Genomic DNA, 11,153 nt, shown 5'->3' with positions numbered 1-11,153 from the left:
TTTTTACGAAAATCAAAATCATTTTTTTAATTAGTTAAATCAATAGTTTTATTGACTTGTAAGAAGACCATGAATGAGGTTTTTCAACTGAAACATTTTATTAATAAATCAAAGAGTCATCAAGCATTATTTAATTTTTTTTAAATCTACCAATTATGTGGTGTGAATAATCAGGAGAAGAAGCTCTCCCGATCAAGTGAAGGCTCTATTTCGCCCTTTTTTTGCAGCTGATAGGGACCCCTTTCTAGTGCCACTACAGCTTCTGACACTCTAGGATTATCTTCTCAGAGGGCGTTGTTCTGATTGTATATGTGTTTTTTTTTCATCTCGTGTCTTGTCCATTTTTGATAAATATTTTATACTTTTTGTTATTTTTTAGGGTTTTAGTTTGCTTTTAACTAGAGTGTCTGTCAAATTCCTTTTTTGTATCTGATCTCTATGTTATCTCCGTTGTTTTTAATAAATTATAGTTTATTTATTTTATTTAAAAAACAATCAAGAGAAGTGAAGTGTCATTTCTTGTATAAACAGGGTTTTCCACGTATAGATTGATAAATAATGTGGAGACATTTTTTTTTAGTTTTATTAGTGTTTTGGAACCTAGATTGGACCTAGTTAATTCGACCATACCTGACCAGGTCAAGATTTTATAAATAATAAATAATACTTTTAATTTTTTTTTTAGATTTATAATATAGTAACTTTCCATAGCTCAAGTGGTTAGTTGTTTTTTAAGCAAAAGTGAGGTGTTGCTTTCAAATATTAAAGAAAAAGCATGTTTTATAAAAATTTATTTTATGATAAAATTTTCTACTTTCTTGCATTTTAAAAATAAAAATTCATGCTCACCTTAATTTTTGAACACATGACACACAAATATTCATATACATAATTTAATTAAATATCAATTAATACTAAATTTTTTCATAATAGAATCAAATTAATTGGAATCATTCTTAAATTTAGGTTTATAATTTACACTATTTTTTCTATACATTATCTTAAATATCAATTAATACTAAATTTTTCATAACGGAATCAAATTAATTGGAATAAGTCTTAAATTTAAGTTTATATTTTACACTATTTTTTCATATACATGATCTAATTAAATATCAATTAATACTAAATTTTTTCATAACCGAATCAAATTAATTGGAATCAGTCTTAAATTTAAGTTTATATTTTACTCTATTCTTTCATATACATAATCTAATTAAATATCAATTAAAACTAAATTTTTCATAACCGAATCAAATTAATTGGAATCGGTCTTAAATTTAGGTTTATATTTTACACTTTTTTATTTATAAAATCATCAAATTTATACTTATGACTTACCTCACTTGTATGCATTCTAATTGTTATGCTTATAAATCATATGATTTGTTATATAATATTAAGAGTCATTGGATTTGTCAGAGTTATTGTTATTTATTGGTACTTATAAATTATAAAAAATAATTATTTATTTGTTATATTTTGTATTATTATTTTTCAAATTTTTACCAATTTATAATTTATATTATATATTTATATTTAATTAAAATTATAAAAATATATATTATTTTTAACCGGATCAACTCCGGTTCAACCCCAATTCAACTATTGAGCCGTGACACAAAAGGTTTATGGATTACTCCCTAGTCGGGTTTCAAAACATACTTTTGTAAATTTGTAATTGCCTAGCAGAAAGCCACGTCATCTGGTATGTCAGGAGCCATTTTTTCCCCCTAATTAAATATAAAGATTGAATGACTTTCCTTTTTATTTGTTTTTCTCCCTTGGAATTCTGGCTTTAACCCTAGGTTGCCACGAGTTCTTGCGCCTGAAATCTCTTTCAGACAAGACTAGTGCTGTAATTGTCGGTCGGTGTGACCTCTTTCATCGTCTCATCCGTTCAAATCCTCTCGGAATTCAGGTTAGGCTTCATTCTTCTCTTGTAATTGATCGCTGCTATTGCCGCCGGGTTTAGTCGTCCTCTAGTTTGCCGATTTTCAAGTTATTGTGTACCCAATGTGGATTTCTTCTTTGATTTTAATTGTTTATACAACTTGAGATTTAAGGGATTTCGGCATCATAGATTAGCCAGTAAACTTTAATTTAGGGTTTCTTATCAGATCAGAGGACGCATGGATTTATTAGTTTGAATTGCATCATGGCTCCATCTCGCAGGGCTTGATTAAAATACTTGTGGTGCTTTGGTTCGATTTCTTGGTATATACATGTGCTCCAATCCTGAAAGAAGGCTCTTCCACTGCCATATTTTGGTTGTATTGAGAGCATTCACCTGTCTAGGTCAATGCTTGTCATCTGGTAGTATGTAGAAACAAATGCATTTTTTTTTTTACTTGGATAAATGGTCTTATACCTGCTTAAAATAATGTTATATTTTGAGCCAAGTTTAGTGTTCTGGCCATTATGGAACAGTAACCATCCTTTTTCCTTGTAACCATATGCTTCCGATGCATCCTTTGTAACTCTTAGTAAATTTCCAGTCATTCCTTTCACTGAGTGACTTTTTTTGAGTTTTTTCCATAATCTTCATAATGGTGTGAGAAAATTTTGTGTGACTAGGGATTTGACAGATCCTAAGATTGGTCAAGGATGCCTTCATAGAATATATAAATCGCATTAAACTGTCATGTGTGTGTGCATGCGTGTACATGCGCACATGTGTGTATTAATCTCATAGTGTTCTTGGTGACTCTAAAAGTTCAATTAAATGAGATTTTGGTCTGGTTGATGTTTTTTACTTCTCAAATTATGCTTATCCAATATCCATAAAAAAAAATGAGCTTGAATTGTCATAGAAGTGACATTGCAATAAACTTCTTAAGCTGGCATGATTAATACTGTGTATGTTTGGATATTAGTAGTTAGTTTGAATATGATTTTTTTCTCTAGGCCAACAGAAGAAATTTTTACCTATTATGAGTGGATGAATGCCTACTGCAAGATTTGGGCGCCATTAATATTCCTCTTCTAATCTGGATAAGTTTAATACTCGTGGTGTGTGCTTATTATTGTCCGTGGATGAGTGTGTGTGGGGCTGCATGCTCATGATTGTGTCCAGCAGCTCAATGTCTTCCATTCCCTTAGTTTTTATCATCTCATTTTTTACTTGAAAATGATTTTTTTAACAGTGGCATGCTCTACTCAATGCACAAGGCAACCCATTTTGTAGGACCATAACAAGCTAAGATATTGGTTGATTTCCTTAAATCCCTCTCAACTTTCTGTTTTCATAATCTCTTTATGGCAAGCTTTTTTTTTTATATGCACGCCATTAGTACAATATATATATATATATATATATACATGTGCATATGAATTGGTTGTTGTGTTCGTGATAATGCTTGGAATTTGTCTCCTCTATTGGCACTAACCTGTGTGCATTACTGTTTTGCAGTTGCAGCGTCCCTTATTTCTAGTAACCCCTTTTTCCAGCCTGAATTCCTGAAGATTTCATATCTCTAGGGATCATGAAGATAAATATTTGGCCAAAAATTTAAACCAACTGACACCAGATCCTGATGGCATTGGAAGTTCAATCTCCTTCAAAGGACAATGAGTTGTTGAAGGATGGAGATTGTTTACATTCGCCCTCTTTGATTGATACAGACAGTGCAAAGCCTGGTATCTTTTTATGTGTTTCCTACATTAATGTTTTGGATTAATTTTTACATTCACCCTATGCCATAGTTATTAAAAGTGCAAGGTGCGTGAAGGTGCTAGGGGGTCAAATCATCTAGGCGCAAGGCTCAAAGGCGCACTTTTCTAATGAAAGGCGCAAAAAAAATTTAAAAGATCATAATACATACTAAAATGTCATAAAATAAGAAAAAGTAAAGTTTAAAGTTAAAACTTGAATAAAACATATATAAAGCGAAATAGCATATTATCAATGTAGTAAAAAAAATCACTGCACTAGTGCTACTCTATTGCTAGTAAGAAATACTATCACACGAGGAAATCCTGTCACTATCAAGTTCTTAATAATTGAAAAAAACCTTTTTGTTTTAAGGGTTGAGATATAATTTGATGATCATTTACTAAGTCATATTTGTTTAGCTCTTAAAACTAAAAACAAAAGCCCTTATTTGTAGGATTTGGAATTTAATTTGATGATCATCTGATGGCTCATATTTATCTTGCTCTTAAAAACTGAAAAAAGAAGCTGCACTTTACTGAGGCGTGATCAAATAGCCTCAAGCATCGAGGTAAGACATCCGCCTTAGGACGATTCTTTAATGTTACGCGCTTTGAGGCTTGAAGGCGTCTAGGTTGGACACTAGGGAGCCTTGCACCTAAATCCCGCCTTCAATAACTATGTAATCGTATGCCTTTCATCGTGCTGTTTTGACAAAATGTTTGAAAATGTAGCCAAAAGACAGACACGTCAATGGGCAGCTTGGACGCGCCAAGAGGAGGAAAACTTTTTCAATGCATTACGACAAGTTGGCAAGGTTTTTATTCTGCCAAACCTGTACTAGTGAATTGTCCTTCCCTTATTTACCAAAAAAATTTAATGATCTTTTGTTTTTATGCAGAATTTTGAAAAGATCACATGCCGTGTTCAAAGTAAAAATAGAGATCAGGTGACCTCTATGGATGAAGCGATCTTGTTTTATTTTTATTTTTTTTAAAATGTGTGTACTTATAATAACAGAAATAACTAAGGATGCTATGTCTACTTATTACTTTTAATTGTCCTGTTTCATTTATTGGTATATTTAACTTATTCATGCAATGGTATTTAGTATGGTTGCAGCCAGAATTTATCAAATTTTCTTTGCCAACATTCTTTCAACTTTTTTTGAGCAATTGGGAAAACCATTTACTTGCTGAAATCATGATATTATACCCAATGCATACTCAGCCTGTATAATTATCCACAAAGCAAACTAATTAACATATTCATAGTTGGAGTATTTCTTAGATATGCTACAAATTCATTAAATTATCTGCACAAACAAGGCCATCAACTGTTATGTATTTGTTTTGTGACATGATAGTATTGTGGATTATTTTGTATGTTATCAATTTTTATTGTTCTCTAATGAAGTTGAGGGAGTGGCTCAAGGATGATTTTTTTGGCCTGAACTTGATAATACCTCAATATTTGGTTGTTTGTGATCATGATTTTTGCCAAAGGTGCTTTAAGCAATTCATAGGAAAGTGATACAATGGTGACAAACCCGCTCATGATTATTCTATTACGTGTAAAATTTTTCTGCGTTTTCAGACAAGACCTGGAAGATTTGTCTCTTGCCAGTCAAAATCTTTATACATGCACCAGATCTATTTTAGTCATCAATGTACAAATAGTCTAGACAGTTCTCCAGTCATATTTATCATTTTTTTTAACTTTTGTGTACAGGTGAGGCATTATTACTACCGTCTTGTACGACGCATCAACAAGCTTCTTGCTCCTGGCTTTTCTCTCGATGCAAAAAATTCGAAGGATACCATTGCTGCCATGCTTCGATGGTAACTATCTAACCATTTTCCATAGATTTGACAACACATATTTTTCAGCATGCTAGATGTGTTCGAGTTTACTTTTAATTTCCAATCATCTTTCTTGGTCAAATTATGGGAGATCTCCCATGTTTTCTTTCTGAGACTGCTATTGTTTTTGGCAATGAGCCTCTTGTCAAAGTCATTTTAGGAATTCATGTACCTCCTGGATAAGGTTTTGATTGTATATTTGAGGGCAGATTCAGTGCATATGATTGTTTTCAAATTTCAAGCCTTGATGGTGTCTCAGATTGAATGATGATTCTACATTTTACCTTTAAGATGAGATATTACTGCAGTTAACTCCACGTTGAATAAATAGGGCTTTTGTCTTATTTACCAGTCTCACTTGTCATACTTCTCGTGGAATAATTGAGCTATATTTCTAGATTGATCACATTGCAATGTCATCATCTTGCTGGAAGTTTTCTCTCACTCTCTTCAAAATGGACACTTGTTATGAATTAAGCCACAATTATGCTTTTATTAGCAGGAATTTAATTGCACGTGGGTAATTTATTTGAGTTGGCATTGCTTTTCAGACCCTTGTCATAAATGTGAAGTATTGCTGTTTATTTCCCATAGAATAATAGCTTATTCACAAGTGAATGTTGCCTCTTTCTTATTCTAATTTTTCTTTAATACCTCCTCCAAAGTGCATTGAGTAGTTGTAGGGGCAGTATTCTTTTAGCTGAAGTTGGATGCTTTTGTTGATTGAGCTTCACTATTCACACATTCATAAATCCCACACTTTTTACCTCTTCTCTGTCTGGTGATTTTAGTTCTCACGCCATTTTATCATGTTAGACCAGGTTACAAAGATCATATGTATCTATCCTTAATAATGATGCTTTTGATGCTGAGAAAGCAGATTGGAGCAACAAGCCATCATTTTGTCTAGCTTGTAATATGGTAAAAAAAATAAAAATAAAAAATAAAAAAAATTAAATTAAATTAAAATGAGCTGAACCTATGAATTTCACGTTGCAAGTTACCAGTTTCCTTTGTATGTGACCTGAAGTATAGGCACCTGTCTTTTGTTTCCTGTGCATCTAAATCTTTATGATATATAAGGTCCACCTGTGAACAACACTTTTCAGTGGGAAGGCTTAGGTATCCTCAAGACCTGCACTACTGTGTCATCACAGTTGACAAATACCCAATCCTCATTTATAAAAGATATCCAGATGATTGTGAAAAATAGCTAAAAGGTATTGGGCACCAAGAGACTGGCAATAATTGCCAACGACCTTCGGGTCTATTGGTACACGGGTCGCCGATAGAGCTCTCACCGAGTGGTGAGAGTTCGATTCTCGGCTGAGGGCACATTTCTGGGAGTTGTGAATAGTGGTTGTGTACGAGTGGTTCCAGCGCCCATGTGAGCGCGGCCTCGTCCCCACTTGTTCCACCGAGGCTTGTGCACGTCCCTGGGTCTCTAGTGGGTTGGCCCCGCTCCTCTTTCCAAAAAAAAAAGAGACTGACAATAACAAATGCCCGGTCCTCATTTATGAAAAATATCCATAATATAGGGTGCAAGTAACAGGTGACAGTTACTGATAATCAGGGTAACCAATTCTTCCCCATTTGTTCTGATGAATAAAATGGGTCTTGTTGATTTGTCAATGCAAGTTATTTTTCCTTAACTGTATGTGAAAAATATTTTCAGTTTTTGTTTATTTTCTTCTCATTTTTAATGCTTGATTTGGAAAATTAGTTCTTCACCCTAGGTACTAAGCAGATCTCTGTTAAGCACCTTTGGATGAATGAATTTAAGCACTGAACTCATAATTGGTAAATTCTTTGCTTCATGCAAGGACTTGTTATTTTTACTACAGATTCTGAGGCCCAAAAAAGTTTTAATTTGTTCGTGATGAAATTGTTAATCAAAGATTTTTTCTTAGAACATATTGATCTGATACCATAAGTTGGACTACCTTTTAAAAGCATGCCACATGTTTACTTGATAAGGACAACATCTTTTTTTCCTTGATTGTATCGCAGGTGGTCTTTACTTGAAAAATTTAGCTGCAGTGCCTCGAAGCTTCATTTGAAACCAAGGAGGTTCAAGATATTCATAGAAGCTTTGGTTAGTTGTTTCTTTTTGTATTTCTCCATGCTTATATCGAGAATGTTGTAGCCCTTTGTTTTTCAGGCACTTAAATCCACATTTTTTGTCTGCAGGAAAACCAACTCTTGAAGGACCGGAACAAGACTAGAAAGAGGCACCCTTCTCAAGGAGAAAATTCTTCATCTGCACCTTCGACAATGTTTCTTAGTAAGGCAGCAGAAACTGATGCCCACCCAGTGAAATTGATTGATGTTGATACTCAAAATGCTCCAAAGATAAAAGCTACTAAAGGTGCCTCGTGGAGGCGCAGTGGAGCAGCCATCACTTTCAATAAAGAGGACTTGTCCACTCAAAAAATTGTGAGGCAAAAACGAAGAACAGGTGATGTCCTTAACCAAGTGGAACTTGAAGCCTTGGACGTATCTTTTAGTTTTTAATTTGCCCATTGTGCACAGCCTTCAGGCATATTTTAATTGGAAACTATTAATATAATCTTTGGGAACCTTACATTTGAATTGCTAATATCTTCATATTATTGGATGTATAGCAGGTATGGGTGTATCTGCTGCTTGTAAAAGATGGGAGAAGGCTGCAATGGCTGGTATTTCACTGGTTGCTGATGCTGCTGAGCAGTTGGAGCATACAAGTAATGGAAGAGATCATCAACAAACTTTCAATATGCATTGTCCAGGGAAAAAAAATATTAATGTTTCTGTAGACATCACACACCCTCCTCCCCCTTTTCTGTTGGGAGAAACCTGCTCACATCAGATCAGAAAAACACTTGTACATCCTTCTGGAAAACTGAAGCTGCAGTTATTCCCAATTGATGAATATACCCGCAGAGCACTTGAAAAGGTATAGCGAAGTTACCTTTGCTCTCTAAAATTGCTAGTTGCTGCTGTATTTCATTATTTTTAAAGCTGTTTAGCAATCTATCCAAAATGATCCGCTACATGTGAATTCTCATCAGCTTTTTCTTTTCTAAGCCTCAGGCAGAGCTTTCTTCCCTTTTTTTTTTGAAAAAAAAAAAACTGTATTCTACTTTGACTGGTATCTCATGACAGGCGTAAGGCATAGATTTGCTTTGTCAGAGATAAAGGCAATCATCTGTATGTTAAGCATTATTTTCCACTTAAAGTAACACATGCACAAAACTATTGTTTGCCTCATCACTTCTTGATTGCATCCCCTGCTTCATAGGATTCCCAAAATCCGCACCTTGAGCTTACTTTAAGTGCTCGGAAAAGGATATCATCAGTTCTTGAACATCTCAACCGCAAATGGGGCAACTCAAGCATAGCATATGGGGAACTCGTTCTTTTTCCCTATATTATTCAGCAGAGAGATATAGCAAGTTGCCAGAAATGGACCATTGAAGACACTGATGCAAGTGCAGCAGATGTGTATGCTACAATTGGTAGCCCTACTATTTTCCGATTAAGGTTCGTTATTGACCTGTTTGAAGACAGACTATTTGAAGTTGTGTTGCCTTTATAACGACTAATTATTTGACTTAACTTCCTGTGTAGGTATGGCTGGTTCCCAGTTGCAGCCCATAGTTCAGAGACCATTCCCATAACTTGTGATGTTCCTCATCTTGACAAGAGCATCCAAACAAGAGCAAACCACGAAGGTTATGCCAGAACAGGTATTCCTCTAGGGAAGAGCATTGATTTTTCAGCAACTTTTTGTTGCATCTCCAGAAAATGTGTGGAACCTTCTAAAGATCAACCAAATTCAGTAGTATCTCCTTCTTTGAATTGCTGCCTTTCTACAGAGCGAAGAGAAGGCCTTCCTGACTCCTGTGGACAAACCCCTTGCATATTTGAAAAGGAAGATAGAGATGATGATATTATTGAACAGGTGAATATCATTGTTTAGCTTTCCATATTTGGTCTACTTGTCTAAGACTAAGCTGTTTTGGCTACTTATGTTTGTTCCCTGTATTTTATGTTACCAGAGAACGAGAAATGATGCAACATTTTCGGCTGGGCAATGGGCTGATAGTCTTATGAGTGTTGGAGATTTACTGTCTGAAGCATCAAAAGCTGCCAATTTTGGTTCTACTTATGCTGCACCAAATCCAGAGCAAATGCAATCTAGCTATGATTCATTTGATGCAGCTATTGCTGCACAGATAGCCGGGCAGCAGTCACCTGGATCACCAACTAGGTTGCCTCAGTCCATCTGGCATGCTGAAGAAACTTGCGATGGGTTCTCCTTCCGGTCATTCCCAGATGCCAAGCGAGAGGATTCAAACCCATTGATTAGTTCCTCTAATTTTGTTTTAAGAGAGAACACTTGTACACATTCCTTGGCCTTTGAGGATTATCTTAAGGTTTGCCATTTTAATTTGGTGTTCTATCCTGTAGAAAAAGATGCTGGCTCATAAACAATGAATATTTCACTTGTTTTGGATAGGATCTTGTTGAATCCAGCCCTCTAGATGAGCCTTCAAGCAAATATCTGAAAGTTGCATCTGCGGCTGCTGAAGAAATTCCATCTGATGCTGAGTTGAATGAATTGGTATCAGAGTCCGCTGAAGATATACTGCCTGATATTGAGAAGCAAAACAAAATCGACAAGGATCCATGCTTATCAGATGTCTTTTGGGTACTTGATTCTCTCACACTTAATTCATTCATGGTTTGAAATAGATCAATGAGTCTCTAATTTGCTTGTGTTTTATTTGTTCCCTGCAGCCAGATTCTTTGGGACCGTTGGATTTGGAAATGCCTTCTTCTAGATATCAGGGGCATGATATGATCATTGACGAGAGCATTAGCCTTGGTGGTTTGAATCGTTTAATAGCTAGTAGCCTTGATGCATTCCAGAACTGCTCGTTCTTCAGCGTGGATAGAAAAGATATACCAGCTAGTGAATTTCAAGGAGCATCAGCCTTATTGGACTCTACACCAACCAGTGAAGAATAGTTTTAATCTGAATGGTTATGGTTTTATGTGGCCTAATTTGCGTCAAGATTCTCTTGAAGATGAGATGACCATGTCATGGAGTTGCATGCTTCCGCTGCTGTCTGTACCCCTTGTACATAAAGCTCATTGGAACTGGTGCAAGTTGATAATGTTTCTGTTCCACCTGTTTTGTACATGAACTGTTGGTTCTACTGCACTGAACATTCTATGAAGGGCACTCTTTCACAGTGGATGTGGTGGACAATGGGATTTGATGATCCTTATGAACTTTGAGCTAGACTGGGCAGTGTAAAAATGCTTTGGTGATGCAATGCAGTTCGCCAAAGTTGGGCCGTCCGATGGGCGGGCAATTACTTGTGGCCCCCCGTTTTGCAGCTTTTCTTGCTTGCTTCCTCCAAATTTCTGTACTCCGCTTGGAGAGATCTGTGTATTCTGTTTTTATGGTATTGGAATACTTAATAACACAGGAAGGATACTAACCTGAATTCACTTGTGACGTGATTCCATTTCCATACATATAGATATTTTAATTTATAGTTGTGGGCAAGGATATTGTTTAATAGTCCTCTTATTAAAAAAATTATATAATTTATTTTACAATAATTACTAAGTGACCAAAGGATTTA

The 11,153-nt window shown here is 35.2% G+C and overlaps 1 protein-coding gene across 2 annotated transcripts; it reads left to right on the top strand.

Moving 5' to 3' along the window:
* Positions 1-1,771: 1,771 nt before the first annotated feature.
* LOC120279057 (TSL-kinase interacting protein 1-like) lies at positions 1,772-11,037 on the top strand. 2 transcript variants are annotated; one of them, XM_039285907.1, is made up of 14 exons: positions 1,772-1,921; positions 3,413-3,639; positions 4,387-4,469; positions 4,554-4,601; positions 5,384-5,493; positions 7,525-7,609; positions 7,705-7,972; positions 8,142-8,449; positions 8,795-9,036; positions 9,124-9,242; positions 9,372-9,457; positions 9,555-9,932; positions 10,016-10,207; positions 10,297-11,037. In XM_039285907.1, the coding sequence occupies exons 2-14, from the start codon at positions 3,537-3,539 to the stop codon at positions 10,525-10,527; spliced, it is 2,253 nt and encodes a 750-aa protein (XP_039141841.1). In that variant the 5' UTR covers positions 1,772-1,921; positions 3,413-3,536; the 3' UTR covers positions 10,528-11,037. The 2 variants fall into 2 exon arrangements, with proteins under 2 accessions (XP_039141841.1, XP_039141842.1); XM_039285908.1 differs by lacking the exon at positions 1,772-1,921 and adding an exon at positions 2,297-2,316.
* Positions 11,038-11,153: the final 116 nt, after the last annotated feature.

The sequence above is a fragment of the Dioscorea cayenensis genome, chromosome 16 (assembly GCF_009730915.1).
Source record: "Dioscorea cayenensis subsp. rotundata cultivar TDr96_F1 chromosome 16, TDr96_F1_v2_PseudoChromosome.rev07_lg8_w22 25.fasta, whole genome shotgun sequence".
In the NCBI taxonomy this organism is placed as follows: domain Eukaryota; kingdom Viridiplantae; phylum Streptophyta; class Magnoliopsida; order Dioscoreales; family Dioscoreaceae; genus Dioscorea; species Dioscorea cayenensis.
Note: the sequence above shows the minus strand (reverse complement) of the source record. Positions and strands in the feature narration are given on the sequence as shown.